At 37.6% G+C, this 23920-nt stretch overlaps 1 protein-coding gene across 1 annotated transcript in view; it reads right to left on the reverse strand.

Moving 5' to 3' along the window:
• Positions 1 to 22333, reverse strand: part of fam20cb (FAM20C golgi associated secretory pathway kinase b) — a 70042-nt gene extending 47709 nt beyond the window's left edge. Inside the window, exons 1-3 of the mRNA XM_020924141.2 lie at positions 21311 to 22333; positions 20657 to 20832; positions 13720 to 13798 (exon numbers count right to left, since the gene is read on the reverse strand). Coding sequence (XP_020779800.1) covers positions 13720 to 13798; positions 20657 to 20832; positions 21311 to 21816 — 761 coding nt within the window. The 5' untranslated portion in view covers positions 21817 to 22333. The remainder of the gene's footprint in view (positions 1 to 13719; positions 13799 to 20656; positions 20833 to 21310) is intronic.
• Positions 22334 to 23920: the final 1587 nt, after the last annotated feature.

The following is a 23920-nucleotide window of genomic DNA, read 5'->3' on the forward strand; positions in this document are numbered from 1 at the left end:
TCACAATTGCTACCTTTTTATTTGCTCCTGTGGGATTTGAACTGTTGTCTATCCAGTTTCCAGGCACACGTTCAAACCACTACACCACTGTCACCCCCAAGACCAAACCAAACAGCATTTAGTATCTTTTATATTCTCAATGAAAACCTGCCAACAAGCCACTATTACATTTGGCACAGTGAAATACCGTAAATTCTACAACTCCTTCTTCTTTTCTGCTTCAAATCCACCATCACTAAGTACATTTAGTCTTGCCCCTATAGCCTGGATCCTTGCAATATACGTGTACACTGTGTTTTTTCACAGTAATTTCCTGTACTGGGGGGGTGGGTGAAAATGGGGTCACATTACCAAGCCCCAGGGATCCATTTGATTGCACTATCAAAAATGTTACTACAATCTCTTAATGCAAGCACTTACTGTAAAAGCAAGTTTTAATGTGTTTTTTATATTCCCTCTAGAAATATTTTCATTCATTTTTACCGTAAAATAATTCCCTGGTGAAATAATTAGAAACATAGGGGGGAGCAGTCAAAACAAGCCAGCGCAGTGCCTTAAGTGCTGCTAAATCACACATCTCACAGTGCTTGTAATTTCACATTAATTATTCAACTTTTTTTGTGTGTGCTAGCATCAAGAAAATGAATTGTAGCCTTCCACGGGTCACTCCATGTGTTTGCAGGCGATTAGCAAACACTGGTATCCGTCATAGCGCTGTGTTATACTCTCACAAAAGTCCAGGTGGGTGCTTTCTGTTTGGAGAAAAGAACATGAAAATAGCTGTTTTTATCAAGCAATTTTGGAAGAAAAAATTTGAGTGGTGCGAAATGAAAAATATGCAAATGAACAGAATTTCAATTTCCCTACAGCAAAGTTGAATATTAAATGCAGGACGTGATAATCACAGATTTTATTCATATATTTGATTATTTATTTTCACAGACGTATTCACTATAGCCATGTGATGAGTTTTGGAGCATGTCTTTGTATGTCAGCTTTTGGGATAACCGCATAATGAGACACGCTGTCATTTTGTGCATACATCGGGAATTGCGCTTTGAAATTGCTCTAAAATTTTCATAATTTTGCAAGCACAATGAATAAAAATCGAATTGACTTCTTTACATTATAATGGATTTTCATGCTAGAGTCGTTTTTTTTTTTTTGTTCATCACATGTAGTTTTTTAATCACATTTTTATCACATTTTTATCACATTTTTTATTCAAGTTCTGTTCAGATGAGCATGACATTTGTTATAAAGAAAATAATGTGTTACAGTAAACACATGACATTTCTTCAGTTGCGGTTTCTTTACAAGCTTTCTTTTCCACAGATCTGACCTATAAATTGGCATGGCAGGGGTCATGTTTTCTCTGTGGTGACAGATAAGTTTAATGTTATACTGTTATCCTCTATCTGAAATTCTATCACCTTTCTTGAATAGCTTTAGAATGATCGTGAGCTGTATCAAAACAAGTATCAGACAACATAGACTAGTATACGCCCATAGACCACTGTGGAACCTACCTGGACCACTGAAGGATAACACAGATATAAAACCACATGGTGATATAAAAGATAGTACTCTGATTTAATGTTGAAAGAGTGTATCAAGTCTATTCCAGAATCGAAATCGAGTTTGAAATCTCAACATCATAGCAACACTACTATACACGACCTAATCTCATTAATAACTCTTAAATGGAATCCCAATATTGTAACTGTACAATTAGCACGAGTAATACTTTTTCCCCATTTGAATATTGTGTTGATTGGAGCGTGCCCGGGCCTTTCTGATTACACATGTATCAGATGTAACCTTTAGTCGAATCAAGCGCTCCCTAAAAGCTGGTAATGAATGCAAATGGAATCACTGTAGCCTTATTGACGCCTTTCTGTTGTACGCTGCTCCAGGCGTGTTTGCTTTAATTACTGCCGCTACCTCTGTGCCCAATTATTACTGTTCTAATGTAAGATGAGGCTATGGCTGAGTGGGTTGGAACATTGCTGTTTTCATAGCTTGACAAAGTAACAAATCTTGCAAAACAATATTGCAGAGTGAAAAGAAATATCTTGCCCGGAAAAAACTGGCAAGGGATGTCACTGGTCCCATTCAAAAACACAATTTGAAAACAAACTGTTTCTAAGGCAACAGGATGGACGGGAAGTAACATTGTTGTGTGAAATGTAGACCAGTCTGTTCCATTTGCTTCAACTTCAAAACATTATCAAATTTATATAATATAATAGAAATGTATTGTGTATTTATATTATTGAATATTTTGAATGGGAAAATGTTTTCCAGCCAAAAAATAAATTTAATATAAGAAAAGATTTATAGGAAAGATTGTGTAAGGTGAAGGAACAATAGCTCCCCCATTCATAGTTTTGTCTAGGACTTTTTCAACAGTCCATTGTGAAATAGGGCAAGCTGCTAAAAGAATATTACCTAAACCACTAGGGAGTTAGTTGTTACTGAAAGTCAATACCAATTGTGAAACTAAGTCTGTGTAATATCATGAAAAATCTGAATTGTTTAGAAGTATATGACATACAGGAGAGGTCATGACAGTTTTAACAGCAATGAAATGTGGATCTATACAATGTGGGTAAGAATGCTTTCTGCCCATCAGAAAACTTGTACTCCCCTCCCTTTGCTCTCCGCGCTAAATTACATCCCCTCAGAGCGCTATCACAACACAATCCACGTACATCCCACTAATGAAACTAGAGCACATCGCATCAGGTTTCTCAAGGTGTGTACAGTTTTGTATCATGTTTTTGTATATTTATGGAGAATTGTCAAGTTTGAGCTTGGATGACGTAAGCTTGTGGGTTGAGCATTGGACAGAATCTTAGTTAGGGCTTGAGAAAGATTGCTAAATTACTGAAACATGCATAGATGACACATAAAACCACTTCAGGCGTGTTTTTGGTGAGGGAACGTTGTAACATGATAGAAAAAAATAAAAATAAAAAATCTGAAATTGCCCTGAATAAACCTAGACATGATGCAAAAGGGCCATAGCTAATAATTGGACACTCATTATGTTATGAAAATACATTTGAAAACCATATTTCTGATGATATTTGGTCACTATATTTTTTTTGCTATGAACTATTTATGAATTATAGTCTGCAATATATGGCTTATTCCTGTTAGGGGTTAAGTACTAAAGCGTATACCTGTGTTTAATAGCTATCTAGTGCCATAAAATCTTTGCAAGTGAATATTTTAAATAATTTCCCTTGTGGATCAATAAAGTTTGTCTAAGTCTAAGTTAACAAAGCCCTGCTCTTCTGTGATTTTACAAACATTTTCTAAAACTTAACTTCCTAAAAATGTTTTCCAACCAAACCGATGTTTATGCAAGTCTTAAACAAATGTATTTTATATTTATTCCCTGCTATCTTTCCTCCATCAGTCTCTGTCTCCTGCCTGTATGCTGATGCTAAGATTTCACCGTTAGCTTAGCCACTCGCCCCGGGCTGTTTTCCGCCCTATGTCGATACATTATTGACGTAAACTAGGTGACATTATCCCGCCTCCCCCACTGCGTCTCCCCCAAGTGTCAATCAAATGTCACCGACCAATCCCAGAGCGGATATGGATCGCCCAGCAGGGGGAGGGACATACTGTTTATATATACATCTCCAGCAGGAATTGGAGCATTGATTGGAGCAGGACAGGAGCAGGAGTGAGTTGATTGACAGGTAATACAATTAAAGGTGAGTGAGGCCAGCGGAAGAGCATTATATTCCTCTTGGTCATTTTTCCTCCTGTCAGATTTGTCAACAACTTATCTGATAGTAGGCTTTGTGAGACTTCCTGTCCATTGTAAAGCTAGTACATAAATTCATCACTATTGAATATTGTTAAAAAATTTGAAAGTAAAATATTCCAAAGTTTATGTAATTAACTCACTGTCACTTTGAAACTTAATTTTATTACAAATTTTCTTATGCAGGGACATTTTGTACAAATATTATTACTGTAAGTTTGAAAAAATAAAAATAAATAAACAAAACATATATTATTGTTATTATTGTCCAAATATGCAAGAAAGTGTCAAGTAATTTGTGGTTCTAGACAGAAAATTGAGAATTGTATATATTTATAAAAAAAAAAAAAAAAAAATATATATATATATATATATATATATATATATATATATATATATATATATATATATATATATATATATATATATATATATTTTTTTTTTTTTTTTTTTTTCAATATGCCACTAAAAAAAAATCTGAAATATATTTTACAAAAAAAAAAAAAAAAAAAAAACTAAAATCTGAAAAATCTAATTCAGCTGTTTTTACTATCCTCACTTTACATAAAACTGACTATTCTTTCTCACTTATTTTTGATTGTGCAACTATATAACTTGATTTTATATTTACCCTAGTTTCTCACTTATTATTCACCGGTCAACCAACATACTTTTTCAGCAGCCCTGCTATTAGACAAGGTGTCAAAAATCCTTGACTTGATAGTAGCACAGGGCGTCCTTTCCTTTCACATCTACAAAGTGTACACAAACCCACTCGCACATCCTGACAGCCAAAGCACACGTACTGTATTAGTGTTATTTCGATTTGAAGGGGACCTCAAAGGGGGTTGTTGCCGGACTTCCCAATGGGTATGTGCCTTTTCAGATACACTTTTTACGCAGCGCTGCCAAGCTAACAGCACGCTTCAGCATTGGAGCATTTCTCTAGCCACACATTTTGGATTTTTATGTACTTGACAAAAACATGGCATTGGGGAGAAAAATAGACAAGGTAGTAGCAGTACTTGCAGTAGTAGTGGTCATTTGATTCAAGGTCACTGGGCACAAAAAGTAAGATTCTAACCAGTTGATACTTTGTAGCTGATGCCATCAACATTTCCTGGAGGGAGTACGCACTGCTCTGTCTGAAGTTTTGTTACTAAGGTTAGTTAGTAATCTGAGCATGGTTTTAACACAATCTGACTGCTAATTTAGCGGGAACTACAATAGGTGAGCTGCTGTTAAAATAATAAGGAATATTATAGAAAACTTTGTACGTCCTTGATGCTAAATTGATTGAAATCAGTAGGTGACTCTCAGATATACTGTGGTGAGAGGCATACACTATTTTAAGTCTATTGTAACCACATATTGGCCTATCATTTGGTTCAATACAGTTGGCATTGGTGGTTGAAATTTGGTACGAAAAGTGAAATAGAGTCTATATGACATGAGTGGCACCCCTATAAATAGATGTGTTCACAATAATACAATAAAATGTCAGGGTACAGGAGGTGTCAAAACAGTATTGACAGAAGTGGAATGCATGCAGGTCTATATATAGTGTGGGGTTGAGTGCTTTCCATGCATCAGAAAGGTTACGTATATCTTGTGTTCCTGGTGCTTCGAAACACTAAACTTATCTGGGAAATGTAAGCAAAAAAATACAGTAAACACACTCAGTAAAGTTAGATATGGTGTAAAAGTGCAATATCTCATAATCCATGCCAGTGTATGAAATTAAAATTACTTTTTGAGTAGTGCTCCTCTCATTAAATCTACTTCACATCTGTCGAAAAGAGTTTAGTCGGCCCACACAAGAAAAAAGTGGTGTTGCTATATAAATTAACTTAACATTTTTGCTTTCAGTAAATATAAAAATACAAAAATTATCTTAATCTCTTTCAGCACGGGTTCCACAGATCTGACTTGTACCTTCGACTAGTGATGTTTACTGCCTTTCTCTAGAGAAATTTAATGACATACTGTGAGGCATAGGCAAGGCAATTAAATTTCCATGGAGACGAGCAAATGACGTAACGTTCCAACAGAAAAGCTGCATAATGCACCTTTAAAGTCAACTTGTTTTTCTAGTATACATCTTCTCTCAAGTCAAATGGCTGCATTATCTTCACTTCCTTATGTTGTAGTTTCGGAGACAAAATATTTACTTTGAACATGTGGTAAAATTATGCTAAAATCTGCTTTTATTTTCACAGCTGGCTACGATCACAACAGGATGCAGACGATGACAAATGCATTTTTTGTGATGATTCAGAAAGCCAGTGTTTTTCCTGGTTAAAATGGCATAACGTCTGTGAATGAACTTGAACTTAGTTAAGCCTGGGTTTGTTGTTGAGCGTCTGGAAGAGTGCACCACAAATAGCCTTTTGGGGCTGATTCACTGGGCGTAGCTAATGTTGAGGTGTGGCCAGCTCACCCACACAAGTACAGGGGGACTAAATAAACCCTGGGAGATAGTGATTGTTGTCTCTGCGATGAGATGAAAGGCTGCGTACCTGAGGATCGATACGGCAACCGCGCTAATGGATTTTTGGCATTTGGGCGAGATTGTGAGGTAGAAAGCACAAATAAGGAACCAACAGGAATCTTTAGAACAAAGGAAAAATATACTAGCTTAGAAGTATTGTTATAAAATACTAGTAGTGATTCAAATAATGAGGAAGATGTTAATGTTTTACCTGGAATGTTCCACAGTATGGAATTAAACTTCTATCTATACTGTATTTACTGAATTACTGGTGTTTTTATAGCTAAAAAATACTCTGAAAAACATGCATTCTTACTACGAGTGGAACATAGAACTGGCCTGTAATACGGCCTAATAGCACCACCTTTTTGTCTCCATAGTGATAGAAAACATTTACAAACTGTCTCAGCCAACCAAGGTGAATGCAGTGCAACTTATTCATAATACCTCAAGTAGTCAAAAATGTACTCAAGACTTTATTGTTACTTCATACTACTTCAAGTATTAGAAGTAAATTTAGCAATAAGGTTTTATGAATTGTTAATGTGTGTGCTTTACTGCTTTACTCTGTACTATTATATTTTCAAACACGTTTCAGCAATATACTCAATGTGCAGCAGTGACCTATAAGCAGCTGAGGACACTACAAGGGCCAGTGGTTACCCATAAACCCCTGCATTCCTGATTGCCTGGCTCACATTAGCATTAGCATTAAGAGGCCTGCCGGATCCGTCTTTGATCTGCAGTTGTGTGTTCTTTGATGCACTGTGCAGAGAGACACCAGCAGATTGGGGGAATCTGAAGCGATGCGTGTCGAGAACACTGTCAGGAACTCTTTTAAGCTCCTTTACTCGATATTTGGGCTAATTTGTCCAGTAATGTGTAGTCTGTGACAGTGTGGGTGTTAAGTAAAAGCCAAAAGGAGAAAGATGACCTTAAGAAATCAAATACACTGGTCTATGAAGTTAATGGTGCTCTATGTAACATTTATGGTGCTCGGTACTCCACAGGCATGTGTTCATGGATATGTTATTACTTTGTCTGAAATGTTCCGCAGTATAGCATTAAAGAGACAACCAGGTGGCACCATCAGGCTAAGTCACAGGTCATATCTGTGTGGACTAGGGATGGGCATGATTAATCGATTAATCGATAATTGATCATTAAGAATTTCATCGATTACGTTAATTTTTATCGACAAACCGAATGTAGGTTGCTGTGCGTAGCGTGACCAAACAGGTCTGTACATGTAGTCTCTCTGCACTCAGAAGGAGCGAGACACAAACAGTCGGTCAGTCTGCAATGTACCGAAGCACAAATGTGTATTTAACGATGATTTATACAAGAAAATCCACACTTTCCGTTGCGTTCGGGACAAGTGGGAGGCCATGTGCACAGTGCATAAAGCAGCACATATGTTTCGGTGTCCAGTGGGAAAAAGCTTTGTCAGGTGAGAGTCACGCAATGTCGATGACGAGGACTCACCTCCCCCCGTACGGTGTCCTGGTTTTGACAAACGCAAATATGGTCACACTAACCTGTATTCCACTGAGTCATATCTTTTAATCCTACAGAAATTGACCGCATCGGCGACACAAGAGCTGTAGTTTTATCTTCGCTGAGTTTATGCAAATTAGCGATGCGGTTTTAAGTTTCGTTTCTGTGAGAGTTGCACAAAACTGAATTAAACAAATTATAATGTCAAACGGGCTGATGTGGCTCTAGAGTCGTTACGGTTTATATGTCGTAAACTTGAATTTATTGATGCAGATTAGTAGTGCAGATAGTAATAATAATGATGATAATTTTAATATAAAAACGTTAATGATTAATCGATAATCGATCGTTAATTCTTCCGACGATCGATTAAGAACATTTCATCGAATGCCCATCCCTAGTGTGGACGTGACCCCACTCACAGTAAGTAAGTTTTTCTGAGCATTTAAAACATCTGCAATTGAATAAATGCCAAATAATTAATGACAAGCTATAGGACATACGAAGCAAAGCACCAGAAAAGTTACATAGTGCACCTTTAAGTTATATTAGGTTGGTTTTGTTTCACACTGCTCACCATTTCAATATTAATTGATACCAGAGATAATGGTATTTATTCTTCAATAATCATGGGTCTCCACAGTAAAAATACATTCAAATATACAGAGTTGTTCTGGATCAGCAGCAGACAATAAATAATCTTATTAGATCAAATCAATTTCCTGGAACTGATACCTAACTTGATCTGGGAATTACTTGTGGATTGGAGCTGATACCTGATACCAGTATATGTATATGTATGTAAAAATGAACTTATAATCATACATATATAAAGTTACAATATAAAGTACATAGACACATACTGCTATAAAGCTCCTTTTGTAGCTCCTCCTGATTGCAGTCTAGACCTACTCAAACGATTTCTCTGTAGTACTGAAATCAAGTGCACTGAGACGGGGGAGACCAAGCCAGATTTCTTTTATTTGGAGTTTGTTGGAATTATCAAACATGGAGGCTGCTCTGACAAGCACGACTGACAGAGCATGTACACCCAAACCCCATCACCCTCTCCCCATCTCTGGAAAATGTCATTCCGTGTTTCTGTCCCGGTTCAGATTGGAGCCAGGAAGTTGGAGATTTTCGGAGCTTTCTGACGAGGTGTATTGACAATGTTCTGTGTATCTCCACAATCACATCTACAACAACAACATCCAGCTAACATTGGCTTTTCTCCAAACAGAATTGCAAGCTTGGTTTGTGGATTGGTTAAGAATTAAAAACATGTTTGATTAAATAGTGTAGTATAGTATTTATAGTACTGGAAAGGTCTTCTTAAGGAATATTATTATTATTATTATGAAAGCAAATCAATCTTAACTTGTAGCTGTAGAGTAAATTAGAGATTAGAGATTAGATTTTTATCACCCTATGCCTCCTCTAACCTGAGGTGGTATATTCAGGACAATAACTATAGTCCCAGGCCATATGATATAGGTATTCTTTGATGTTTTTCTTCACCTAGAGCACTAACCTTTGTTCAGAAGGGAAAAGGAATTTTACATGATATGATCCAGAATAAATCCACCCATCAAAAGGCAACTTTTTTCTTTTTTTACCCCATATTTTTTGTTTAGAAAATGACTATGATAAGAATTTATAGTCATCTTAAAATAAAAATCTGAATTTTCCTGTTTGCATTTAACCACATTGTGTAATTACAACAGCCTTTGTCCCCATTGACAAAAAGAACTTGTTGCTATCATCCCTGGACTTAACCTCCAAACAACAAGCAGAGTGCACAATCATTAACCTTCAATGAAATTACAATCACCATGACAAAAGCACGAGTGACATGCTAATCCACCAATCAAAATGGATTACAGGAAAAGACCACTTCTGGGGTGGGCTATCATTGAAAAAATGACAGGAAGCTGAAATTCTTCACACTGTATCTAGCAATGGAGCAGTATCTATCGAACAAATGCAGCCAAGTGCTCACCTCTTTGTATGAGACAGCAGGTAATAAGTAGTTTAGCGCTCGGAGGTTCTCAAATCGTAATTGAACGAGGCTTCGAGAGGAGATGAAGCAAGAACAGAAGCCGCACTGACGAACACAAAGCTCCCTGCAATTACGCCTGGCTTAAGTCTAAAGGGAGATGGTAGAAAGTCAGATCTGTACCACAGCTGTTGGAAAGGTATGGGGCAAACTTCAAAAGATTTGTCAGATATCTTGGTTACTACAAGTTCTATATTAGAAAAAATAAATAAATAAAATAAAAATAAAATAAAATAAATAAATACATAAAATAAAATCAGCAAAGTCATCATGTATATTATGCAAAAACTGGGTGGGCCAACAGATGACCATTCCAACTGGTTTCTGTATTTGTAATAATTGTTCTTACTGTAATGATGACATGTAATTACAACCCACACACACATACACACACACACATGCACGCACGTATATACGCACATCATCCGCAAAGTTTGTTTCGCAGGTAAAGGCTGGACTATAATTATTGGAGCACACCCATTTAAAATAAACCCATTAATGATAGGTGATAAAAGCTACTTATGCTGTTGCGGTTGCATTTCTTAAGGGATGGGTGAACAGGAAAAACATTCTAGCATTAAGGAGTTACGTTTACAACAGAAAGCACCAGACAAAAAGACAAAAAAGGTATTAATGTTTTGAGTAACACACCCTTTAATAACTGTGATTATGTGAGATCAAAAATCGCTTAAGAGGATTGTTAAACTCTGACGCGACATACACCTGTTTCAGAGCACACAGTGACTGCACAGTGTACATTGTGTACACAAAGAAAGTTCAAACAGAGACTAGAGCAGGACCACGCCAAGTCTACTGAAGTCTACAAAATCAAAATCAAACCAAATAGAATACTTTTTGTGGTTAAATATTTCACGCAGGTACTTCTAGTGCAAATCTTTTAGTGGTTTTGATCTGTAATACTTAGAATAATAAAAAAAATTGTGTGCATTTGGAATATTTTTATAGTAACAGTGTCAATGGCATGAAATAGTTTGAATATTACTATTTATCGTCAATATTTTTCTAAGCAATATACCTGCTATTTCAGTTTTGTGGCAGGCCTAGTTATTATTTTGAACATGGATTTAAATGTGTCTTCATCATTCATCGCCATCACTACCTGGAAAATCTGCGTCTTAGATGTTCTTAGAACAAGTGTCATTATGTCTGGAGTTGGCTCAGACAACTGTTAGTTAATAATGAATGGGCTTTATCTCTATTGTGAGTTCATTATTTGTGGACTTAAACACATTGTAATATGTCCTTCAGTTAGATGTTATTACACCTCACAACTCGCAACAACAATTACATAATGTACAGTAAGTACAGTATAGCAAGTTCAAACAATGGGAATGAACTAGGACTGAACTCAGAATTAAATTGGGCAGAACTAAGACTAAACTACGACTAGAACAGGACCAGATGAAGTCTACTAAAGTCTACAACATCAGGATCAAACCAAGTCTACTAAAATCTACTAAATCTAAGTTGTTTTCAGCTGTAATAAGTTGAATAAATAACTTCTACGTCTCCTTATAGATACAGACTAACTGTTAATAAGTATAATTTCTGCTATTTACTGTATTTATTTATTGCAGCCTGTGTATTTTCTTAACAACAGTGTACATTTAGAATATTTTTAAGAGTTATAATAGCGTAAATGACAGTAGTATTTTCAATATTATTGTTTATCATCAATATTTTTCTCAACAATACATCTGCATTTATAATTTTGTGACAGGATTAGCAGTAATTTTGAATGTGGATTTAAACATCTTTGTCATCATTATCTGGAAAATCTACCTCTTGAATATTATGGAATTGGCCCAGACAACTGTTAATGTTAACGGGCTTTGGCTTTATTGTGATTTAAACACATATAAATGCTCTGAACGCCTGTTTTATAACTCACAGTACCTACATAATGTACAGTAAGTATAGTACAACAAGTTCAAACACTGGGATTGAACTAGTGTAACTCAGAATCAAACAGGGCAAGACCTGGATTAATAGATATAAATTAACTACTAATAAGTGATTTCTGCTATTAATTTATGGCAGCTCAAGTACTTTTTATTTAATTACATTTTTGAATACTTTAAGTTAGTTTCAGCATTATAATTTACCATCAATATTTCCTCAACAATATTTATTTTTATTTTATTTTACTGTTATTTAACTAATTGACAACACAATCAATACAAAACAGTAAAATCACAAAATACCACATTATAAAACCATTTGTATCTCTCAAGAAAAGCACTCACACGTCTCACTCGCCACCTTTCTAAAAATTAGCTTGAACTGACATGACACCACAGATTTCAGTTTAAGATTCTTTCTGTAAATGATTCCAAGAACATGGAGCTGTGTAAGAAAATGCAGATTTTTCCAGCTCAGAGAGGCATCAAAATTTTGTGAGAGACGTAGCTGTTATTTTAAATGTGAATGAAAAACTGCTAGGTTTGATCGACAGTACAGCAACATTTGTATGCAAATATACCATTGTTTTCCAAGCATTACATAGACAATCACGTCTTTGATTTTCTTAGAATGTGTAGTGTGTCTGTAATTCTTAGAAAATCGTGAATGAGCTTTGGCTCTATTGTGATTAAAATTAGATTATGTACCCACAAATACAGTAATAAAAAAACACACACACATTGTAATTAAAATGGACAAAATATCCCTCAATTATATGACTTAAAAAGCATTATACCACTAACAACGCAAACTAATTCACAACACCCTTTAATAACAACTTTCAACATTGAAAACACATACAAAATAGCTTTTATTATAAAGGTGTATTATGTAACTTTTCTCTTGGAGGATGTTATTCTTTGCCTGGCAGTAATCTAGTAATTGTACCTCAGTAAGAAGGTATGTTTCTCCAGGATTTAATAGTATTTGAATAAACACAAAATAGTTATGATAATGTCATATTGTGTAACATTCCAGGCAAAGAAATAACATCTCAATCAAGCAGGTGGCAGAACCCTTTAAAGGGTTACGCTCTTTTCTGATTTTCCTCATCAAAAACATACCTGGAGTTGTGGTTTGTTTCATTCACACATGTTAAACACACAACAGATCCTGCATATTTAGACTTTGTTCTTCTCTCAAACCACCTTGTGATGTCATGTGGTAATACAGAAAGTGCTCCACTGTGTTTTAAAACTTCAAACACCTTCACGAGAATTACTTGGATCAACACAAGTATGGAATTATTAATTTCTACTGAACTAAAGGTAAAAGGTAACTTGGAAACTAATGCTTAATGACATCACAAGGCAGAACAGAGCATTTTGAGCTTTAGAGATGTAGACAGACTAATAATGTAGGGTTACTCAAACATGTGTGAATGAAACAAAACTCAACTCCATGTATGTTTGTGATGAGATAACAGCATTATAACATGGCCTAAAACTCACAAGAATCCATTTAGTGTAATATAGGACCTTTAAACAGAACACTGCTTGAACAAGACAATATTACGCTCATAATTCTCTGCTGTCATCACCGCCATTTGTACCAACCACAATCGCCGGATCAATACCTCAGATGAGCCATGAAATGATACGCGTTTGGGTAGAGCGACTTAAAAACTGCTTTTAAAATATGCTAGGTCATCTACAGGAGCCAATGAGGTGGGCCCCTATGCATCTCTGACACAGCAAAACCACCAGCACAGAGTGGAAAAATCAAGACTGGCCAGAAATGAAAGCTATTTGATATCACCACAGAGACGGGATGAAAGTTTCAAGGACAAAGTTGAGATTGGAGTAAACTAAAGTTTTCAAAATCCACTGGAAAATTGTCTTTGAAAATAAGAAATTACAAAAAATATATATATACATATCTTAAATCTAAAACAGTAGTGTCATTTACCTCATAGGTTTGAGCAAGGCCTGTCCGTAGTTCTGGAAAGTCATGATGAGTTTCAGTTGTGTGCCTCCAGATTTCATACCTGTTGGTCAAAAACACAAATTTTCAATGCATATATATTAATTTTAAGTGCATTGTAAAGCACATATAAATTAATGTATATGGAAAATAGGGTTAAAATGTGATAAGGAACAGCTGGTATGTAATGTAAAACGCACGCAGCATCGGGAGCAACTTTGGTTTGACAATGGAAAGAAAAAGAAAAAAGAAAAAATAATACAAGAAAATTAAACTTAAAATTACTACTTAGTATTTTGGGCATACTCAATTACTGTAGGATTCTTTAAAAGAGGCACACCTACCAAGTACAAAACACTTAATGATAATATTTTTTTAGTAACACACCCTGTGATAGCTACTGTATTATTAAAGTTAGAAAAGACATGTAAATTAAAGGAACATCATAGGAAGATTTTTATTATCTGACTTTAAGTTGCTCATCAAAAGCCTAACCTAGTCTATCCGCAATAAATCCCCTATTGTGTTTTTTCAATCAGTGTTCATGAGTTTAAGCAATCAAAAGTCATGGTGTTCTCTTTTTGTCAATAGAGTCTACATAGGTCAGCACGATATGGGAACAAGTGTGACTGCAATTTTTCAGACGAGCATTGTGATTCGATTCGCAGTTTTCTGTTCAAAGTTTTGAAACGTGTCCAGAAGAATTGGCAAAAAGACTGTAATGTGAACTGGCAAACAAATACAAAAACGAGTCACATTTCAGAGCATGTTTGTACAGATCTAAACTACAGGGGTCAGAAGTTTTTAAGCAGAATAAGACAGGAGATTTTGTTGTTTGTGGAGGAAATTAAGATACTTTACAGGTTAGAAGTATGTTTTAGTATAACACATATACTGTAGTACTACTGACTGTTTGGCTTACATCACCATCTGTTACAGGAGGTAAAGGTCCTGCACTTTTTCCACATATATTTGAGCTAAATGTGTCTGGCCCGGGTACAGATATATTGTATAAGCAGTTCTTAAGCTCAAAATAACTGAGATGTGTGCTATTTGCATATAACTACAAAGCACTTACTTATCCGGTAATTGTTACCTTTACCATCATGGCAAAACTCCACTCTGGTATCTGACAGTTGTGAAAAGAGCTTCTAAACACATTGCGGTGAACAATTAGAATGCTTGGAATGCATGAAGGAAGTGAGTGAATCAGTTTGGACAATTGCAGATGGTTTAAAATGAACTAGTTTTGTTTTTCGCGTTTTTAAGATTTAACGAAACGACAAAAACGCATATACCACCACCAAAGTATTACAGAATCAGTGTGAGCCAATGAAATGAGGTCCTCGGGCTGTTGTGTAGCTGAACCAGTGTTTATCCATGTTAGTGAGTGTGCTCTCTGAAATGACTCTGCCACCGCGCTTTGTTTGACAGGAGAGGAGAGTGAGGAGGTGAAGGACGGACTGCTCTTTCTCTCCCTCTCCATCTCTCTCTCCTCTTCTATTTTATCTACTCTCACCATCTCTCTACTGTTTTATCTCCTCTCTCTCCATCTCTTCTCTTTCTGTCCTCTTTAACCTTTTTTTTCTCTTTCTCCTTTTCTCTGTCTCCTCTCTCCCTCTCGTCTTTCTCTCCTCTCTCCCTCCTTCTCTACTGTTTTCCTCTCCCGTCTCTCTCCTCTACTTTCTTCGTTCTCTTTCCTTTTCTCTCTTTGCCTTCTTCATTACTATCTTCCTCTCCCGTCTCTCTCCTCTAGCGCTCTTCATTCTCTTTCCTTCTCTCTCTCTGTCTCTTTCTCTACTATCTTCCTCTCTAGTCTCTCTCCTCTACCTCTCTTCATTCTCTTTCCTTCTATCTCTCTGCCTTCTTCTTGACTATCTTCCTCTTGAGTCTCTCTCCTCTGCCTTTCTTCGTTCTCTTTCCTTCTCTCTCTCTGCCTTCTTCTCTACTGCATTTCTCTCTGCTCTCTCCCCTTCGCTCTCTTCCGCTTATCTTTATTCTTTCCTTTCTTTCTCTCACTCCTCACATTCTCATCTTTGTCCTCTCCCATTCCTCTAGTGTCTTTCTCTCTCTCTCTCTCTCCTTATCCTCTTTTCTAGTATTTTATCTCCTCTCTCTCCCCATCTCTCTCTCACTCTCCTCTTCTCTTTTCTATCATCTTTCTCTCCCCCCTGTCTTATTCTTTTCTCCTTCCTCACCCTCTGCTCTCTCTGCCACCTTCTCTTTCTCTCCTCCTCTCTTCTCTCTCTCATCTGTCGTGTCCCTCTCAGCTCTCTTCTTTCTCTCTGCTCTCTGTCTCCTCTTCTATATTCCTCTCTTCTCTCACTCTCCTCTCTCTCCTTCTCTCTCTGCCTCCTTCTCTTCTATATTCCTCTCTTCTCGCACTCTCCTCTCCCTCTCTTTGTTCTCTTCTCTCCTCTCCTCTATTCCCTCTCTTCATTCTTTTCTCTCTCCCTGTCCCCTTCAGTCCTCCACCATGATAATGCATTGTGAAAGCCCTCGTGGGACTCTGCTCTGAACATTGTACAAGCCTGAAATTTTTCCAAAAAGATCTGAGGCGAGCAGCCGCAGATCGATCAGGAACAATGTTTTCGGTGGCCTTTTGCCAGTAGTACAACCTGTGCAATCAATTCCCTCATTTATTTTTACATACGGGAATCACAGAGACAGGGACGTGTTTACAAAGACCAGCCATCGATTTGGGGCTCAGCCTACCTGAAAATGCTGCACCAGGGGGTTACTACATGGAAAACATTCAGTTCATTCAACTTCAATTAACTACAACAAACTTAGAACAGATTTTCAAGGTGGTAACATCAAGTGACAAGGTTATCTGAGTATAATCTACATGCTTTAGTTGTTTGTGAATTAGCAGTATACTAAAAATACTGACTAAAATAATTGAGGGAGAAATTATGTCTGGGATAAATATTTGAAATACAGAAAATACATTTACAAGCATGCAGTTAAAATATTACGTTTTGAGTTACTTTAAAGCAGGTTGCAGCGTCCCAGCTAATTAAAATATTGTAATAATTCAATTTAAAATGTATTATCATTTTATATATATTTTTTTATAGTTGCCTAAAACATTTAAAGGCAATGTAACTTTTGTGGTGGAAACTCACAACCTGCTTGTCTCTATGAAGATGTTATACCTTTGACTGTAATGCTCCATGGTATGGCATTGAACTTATCTCCATGGAGACACCACACACGCCAAGTTACAGGTCGGATCTGTTGAAAGGAGACTCTGCTCACAGTGAGAAAACATGTTTTTAAGCAGTAAAAGAACCCGTAATTGGATAAAAGCAAGATCGATAAATTTAACGCAATAGTGTGGGACATTTTAGACAAAGCATTAAAAATTAAGTATTTATAAAAATGTGAATGTCTCAACCTGTCTTTTTTTGGCAGCTTAAATATAAGGCCAGCAGAAAACACAGACCCTAATTTGGGAATCCCAGCTTTAAAACATTTAAAATTACATGATTTTAACTAGTCAGCATTGTTAGATACAAAAAAACTAAAAATTCACTAGTGGAGTTTACAGTATCCAAACACTACTACTACTACGGCCTAACTTACTTCCATGATGAAGGCCTTTATTAAATCGATCTCTTGTGCGCGTTCATTGACAAACACAAGCACTTTGAACCTATAAAGCGCCCACTATTCTTAAGTTGAGATAATAAGCATGTGCTGTTGGCTTGTATTGGTATTCTGCCCCGGGCCTGTGTGAAAGCTCTGTAATTATGGAGCCAGCATGTACTTAGCTGGATACAGACGCTGAGAACGGCTTCGTCTATCCACCGGGAGAAAGCAGACACAGGGAGAGTCGGGCCTATTGCTTAAGTATAAAGATAGAAGAGAAGGAAATTCCTCAACTGACCAGCCAGGGAGTGGAGCTCTGTTAAGATTGAAAGCACAATAACTATAGATTCTATATCTAGTTTTAATATAAAGGCAGACTAGAATGAGCTGGAATGCAATGACACCGAGTTACAGGTCATATCTGCGCAGAGGCGACCACTCTCACTGTAAAAATATATAAGAATGCATGTTTTTCAAGGTATCTTTTTTGCAATGAAAACACTTGTAATTGAATAACTGCAATTAAACAACATGGAGACAAGCACGTCGCACGTCCCCTACAAAAAAGTTACACAGTGAATCTTTATTTATTTACTCATTCATTCATTGTTTGCTATAGTGGTCCACAATAAATTAGTGCTTGAGTTTGATCAGGAGTTGTCCAAACCAAAAAATGCTAACTGACAGCAAAGGCCTCTGTTACGGGTGCTGAGGAGGAAATGTTTGGGTAGGGAATCTTTAACAGATATTCTAAAAACACTTCCTCTAACTAACCTGTAAAATTTTCCTGGATTGAAACTCATTTGCGTGTGGTATTAGTGATTTGAATATGCCAGGTTTGTGGCTTTTTTTCTCAGATGAACCTTTGAATAGACATTTATTGCTATGACACATGCAAAACGTGCTAACAGAACTATTTTGTAAACGATGGAAAATACACCGTCCGTTTATCAGTGTATTAAGGTTATCAAAAGTATAAAAAATCAGATAGTAATGAAAATGTAAACAGGGCAAAATTTGAACTTTGATCCTGAGCTATATCAGAACTTCTATATGATTACATAGAAAGATAAAAGATTTTTTTTATACAATAGTTGTTGCAAAATCAGCATTGAGATCAATTATTGTCAATGTTTAATATCATGACAACCCAACAATATACATAGACATTTGTTTGTTTGTAAGTTTCTGAGTGTTGACAAGACAACAAAAGACCAATTTTTGTATGATAAAGTAAGTTCTGACAATACAACTCAAACACATAGGAGTCAATTTCATGTTTGATCTAAATCAGTCATTCAAAAATGTGCAGTTTAAATCCCAAAATTGGATCACAAGAATATAATCTAAGTTAGACTGCTTACTTTTTTGCTTTGTGTTATATCTTAAACATATTTTGTACATTTACTCATGATAAAAGTTGAAGCACGCCCTATTTTTCCTTTGAATCTGGAGGTCAACCTGTTTTAATAAGTTAAAAATGCATGTCTTCCCTTTAATACTTGCTGCATGCCAAAGCTTAGTCATTGGCAGATATATCTAAAATCTGCAATCACTTTAGAGCAAGAGGAGCGACCTTGAGTCCATTGGAATTTAAGAAGTGAACTCAGCCAAAACGCAAGATGATACAACTGTTTTCAAAAAAGCACAAAAAAGTATCCAAAGAAAACAGTACCACTTTGGTGTGTACTAGTATTTTACAACACTGAAATACACCTGTCAGTTATCCTCTATCATAGTCATTGCTCGTTATATTCTCCCAGGATGCATTGGGGCTGGAACTGTGTTACGCTATGATTTCCTTGGTTTCACGAGACAGGCAGATGGAGTTAAATAGACTTTCCGTTCAGTTCTAATCTCATATGTAACTGCGGGCTTGTTTGGCAGACAGGAGCTCACCTGTCCATCAAGCATCAGGTGCCCCCCTTCCCCTCCCCCCGCAGACAGCTCAAAACCCACACACCCAGTTGGGAATTACTCAGGGGGACTGCATTTTTGCACACATTGTTCTGAGTATAGCTTCACTTATAGCACGTTAACAACACCTGACAAAAGGTACAGGAGCAGACTAAAAGCGGAACAGGAAGTTGGTTGTCATTTTTGATATATTACAGATTATGAAATTTCACCACATTTTAAATTTAAAATGGCGATTATATATGATCACCTTCTTGTTTCTATGTCATTTTTCTGCTTAGAATGTTCCACTATATGACATTAAACAGCTCTATCTTACATTTATTCAATTACAGGTGGTTTTATAGCTCTAAAATACCTAGAAAAACAGGCATTCTAACAGTGAGCGGGCGGGTTGCCTTTCCACAGATCTGACTTGTAACTTGATCTGGTTTGGTCTAGATGAAAACAGATGAAATAGATGAAAACATACTGTGAAACATTCCAGACAAAGCAATAACATCTCTATGAAGAAACACATTTGTAGGACACTCCACAACCACCTTTAAATCAGGTATTCATTTGTCACCCTGGGTAAAATCATTTTAAAAATACATTTTGACAACACTATATAATTTTTGTACTTTCTTATCATCTTTAAAAATTGCCTTATAACTTAAATGTTAAATATTTAGGCACAATAACAATACCTCTTTTTCCATCGCTAGTGCATTATCATGTACATTATGCCTTACGCAATATTATAACAACATCTAAAACAACTTTTTAAACTACACAAATGTCATATTTCATTGCACTTGAAAACCTGCAGACCTGTTTGGAAAGTGCATTATAACTTTCACATATCTGCACCCTCTCAGCCCAGTGTTTTACAGTACAGTAGACCTACTGCGAAGAAAACCTATTTAAGAAGAAGTTTATGTGACAAGAGGCCAACGCACGTATATGACAGTTATAAAAATGGTACTACCTTACAAATACTACACCTTAATTTGCTTTAATAATGCATGAACAAAGACTTGATTCATAATAGGCAAAGTTTATTAAAGATGATCCAGGTTTAGTAACTACAACGCCCTAATCCCTCAATTAAGACCTCAATTATGTCTCAATTATTTTTAATAAACAAATTTAACTATAAGCTTTACAAAAGACATTAATGTGAATTACACAATATCAATTTACTTAATTACTTTTATGGCTATTATAACATGCAAAGGGTTTTACAACAAGAGATAATCCAAGCCATGTACTCCCTTGTGTCACTAAATGACCCTACTTCCCACAGTACATTGCATTATCTATTCAAGTTGAACTTGTGCTCTTCTCCAAGTTTACCACCAGCAGCTGTGTGGCGTTGGCATGTGCAGTGTAGGTGTGATTTTGACCCGTGCTCTGGCCTTTCACTCACCCACACTTGTGATCCTTTGGGTGACCAGGTCCTTGAGGAGAGCATCTATGACAGGGTTGTGTCTGGCGTACAGCTCGTATCTGTTAATCCCAATATGGAAGCGCAGCCAGTTGGGGTAGGAATCAGGCGTGAGCTCTCCAGTCGGGCTTAACTCTTTCACTCCAATTTGCTCGTTCCTGTGAGTAGAAGAAAAATAAATTATAAGTGAGACAGAGTTGGAACATTGATTTATTTAGGTAAGGCGGGCAGGTGTTGTGCAACAGCTTGATGAATTGATGTGATTGCAGGGAGATAAACTAGAGGCTGTGCTGCTGAGACAAATTAAAAAAGAGGCATGCATATGTGCGACTAAGAGGTGTTACTTTGGTTTAGGGTTGTTGTGCATGAATAATACCTGCATATAGGGCTGTAGGAGATTTGGAATATTTAATCATGTGATGAACTTTGTATTTGACCTATTGCTAAGCTTGTGTTTCAACAATGGTCAAGTTAAGAGATGCTCAGCTCAAGGGTAGCAAAGCGTGGACAGTGAAACACAGTGAGTCTACTTATTATACAGTAATCATTCAGATGGTCAGATAAAAGCATCTGACACACTAATTTAATAACAGGCCCATTGAGTGACCGATAAACACTAGGCTAATATTTGGTTACCATTCTGTCTCGTCCGCCACTTTGGGGTTAAATCGGATGTCCGTGTTGACGTTAAACAGCGTGTCCTCGTCTGTTAGCGTTGGTAGGGCTCTTTTGTATAACGGGTGATCGAACAGCGCGGACAACCTTGAACCTTTGGGCGGCACGTTCTTGGTGACAGCCGCGTCCTGGATGAGGGGGCGCTTCCTGTCCGCTACGTGCATCTCCATCCTCCGGAGGGATTGCTTCTTGTCCCCTGCGCCCTGAAGCCTATCCAGTGAATGCGAGGACACGTTGGAGTTGGGCTCGTTACTAAAGTCCTGGAGGATCCGCAGCGTGTGCTTGTTAGGCCAGCTCTGCTTGGCCCAGTTTTGAGGCTCCTCGCTCGGCGTGTGCGAGCAGGAACAGCCGCTGTTGCCGCTGCGCTCCAGCTTGGGCAGCAGGTCGATCATGATGTGCATGGAGCAGGCGACCAAGAACACCATCAGAATGAGCACGCGGAATTTACGCAGCAGGATCATCTTCATGGTCTCGCGCTTGAGCAGATGCGAGTATTTGCTGCAGATGATGAGCACGCAGATGAAGAGGCTGACTACATCGCTAATGATGTTGATCACACTGGACGCCAATCTAATGAAGTACACATTAAACACATAGGAGCCATCTTCGCTGGCCGTCTTGAGTGAAGGATTCAGTGTCAACACTTTGGATTCGCACTTGTTTTCAGTGTTCTCTCACGCGCGTAAAACCATCCGCAATCGTCCAGGTAAAGCAGGTCTCGTTGGTCCACTCCACAGCCACATCCTACAGCCCAGTGCCTCTCCACTGCGCGAGGAGCCACGTAAAGTGACACGAGGGAGCTGCGCGCATAGAGCTTTCGAATTCGTGCGATTCGTGAGCTGTAGAGAATTAGTTATCCCGGAAAAGCGAGTTTGGTATAAGTCATGTTCCTTCCCAAGGAAACTCCCCCAGAAAAACTAGTCGGCCCACAGGTAAGAGCTCGGGCTAAATCCAAGCGCGAAGAGGCGGGCAGAAGAACGCACCTCTGTAGCATGTGTGGAACTGGTGGGTGTGTTAAATACGACGATGGAGCAAGACTAGATCCTGCCTTTGCTCAGCGTCACCGCGCGCAGATTGGCTGAGAGCGGAAAAGAGAGAGAGGACAGTGAGCGCATGAGAAATGCTCCTGTGTATCGCTTTGGGCTGATCTTCACTGTACATCCTTTCTGCCCATAGAGGGCGTATTTTCTCACCCCAGACACCACAACTGTATTTCACTTCCCAGAAATTCATCTGCGCAAATCCAACGAAACGCCTCCTCCGAGACGGCAGTCAATCCATCGATGATACATTAGACAGGCCTATTAGAGCGCTCATCAGTCTGGGGATCTGGTTCCATCCTGCGCCGCTGCCACTCAGCACCAATCCCAGCTTCAATCACTTTTAAAGGCTGCATGAAATCCACACCACAGTGCCGTCCTTTGTGCACTTTTGGCCTATAAACTCACAGCAAACTTATATTGCACACTACTTCAAAGTGACTATTTACTGTGAGGAGCTACTTACACATATAATCAAATATCTATCAAATACAAAACGGAATAATTCCAGGCCTGACTTCTTTTTAAATTATTTTTCTAAATTCTAACTATATATACACAGGCTGTATGCAAATCAGTGCAAATAACATTAAACCTATAGACACTTTTTCTTTTATTTGAGAATAAAGTCACATATACATTGTGTGTATGGTATATAAAGGTCACATTTGGTTTGTGTTTTCAAATGTTTTTTTCAAATCCACATATAAATCTGTATTATACACTTATGCCCCTAAATGGTTAGTTCTACTGGGATTTCCCAAAATGCATCACACCACAGTGTTATGTCAAACTCTTGCACTGACAATGCCCCCAGTCTTCTCCATCACTCTGTCCATTGTGACTAAAATAGACAGAACACTGTTGTGGGACACGGGGGATAATTGTAGCCTTTCCTTTAAATCACAACTTAATGAATGGTGTATAGGAAGGATCGGTGACCAGTGACATTTGGAACACCTTAAACACAGACTAATCACACACAAAGGAGGGAGGGGAGTGTAGTGAGCAGGGAGGGGGTTCCATCAGATGTCTGGGCCGGTGTAGGGTGTCAGTGCTAGAGTGAGTGCTCTGGACAAAGTGTTGTCTGTGTGGAGGTTGGGGTAGCTGAGCCGCTAGCCTACAGTAGCCCGGGGTGAAACAAGTGCAGATGAATGTGTATTGATGTGCAGCAGACATGGATCAGAGGCGGTGATGGGTCAATGCCTCCTCACAGCACTTGCCTGTCCACACGCATACGCATCTGTGCACAGAAAAGTGCTGGAAGAATAGAGGATTAGAAGAGTCAAATATTATATGATAGATGGCAGGGTTCAGGGCAAGGGAGGTACTTTTGTGAGAGATATAAAATGCACAACCTAACACTTTTCTAATTTATACAAATACATTTTATGGGGCATTAGAGCTACAGATGATAAATGGTCTCCCTCCATCTAGATATAGGGATATATATGACTTATTTTTAGACAAATCATTATATATATTGCAGAACATTGCAGCAAATCATTAACTGCCCATGTATAGAAGTAGA

Source organism: Boleophthalmus pectinirostris, unplaced genomic scaffold, assembly GCF_026225935.1.
Source record: "Boleophthalmus pectinirostris isolate CB_2022bp ecotype Guang Dong unplaced genomic scaffold, ASM2622593v1 HiC_scaffold_14, whole genome shotgun sequence".
Lineage (NCBI taxonomy): Eukaryota > Metazoa > Chordata > Actinopteri > Gobiiformes > Gobiidae > Boleophthalmus > Boleophthalmus pectinirostris.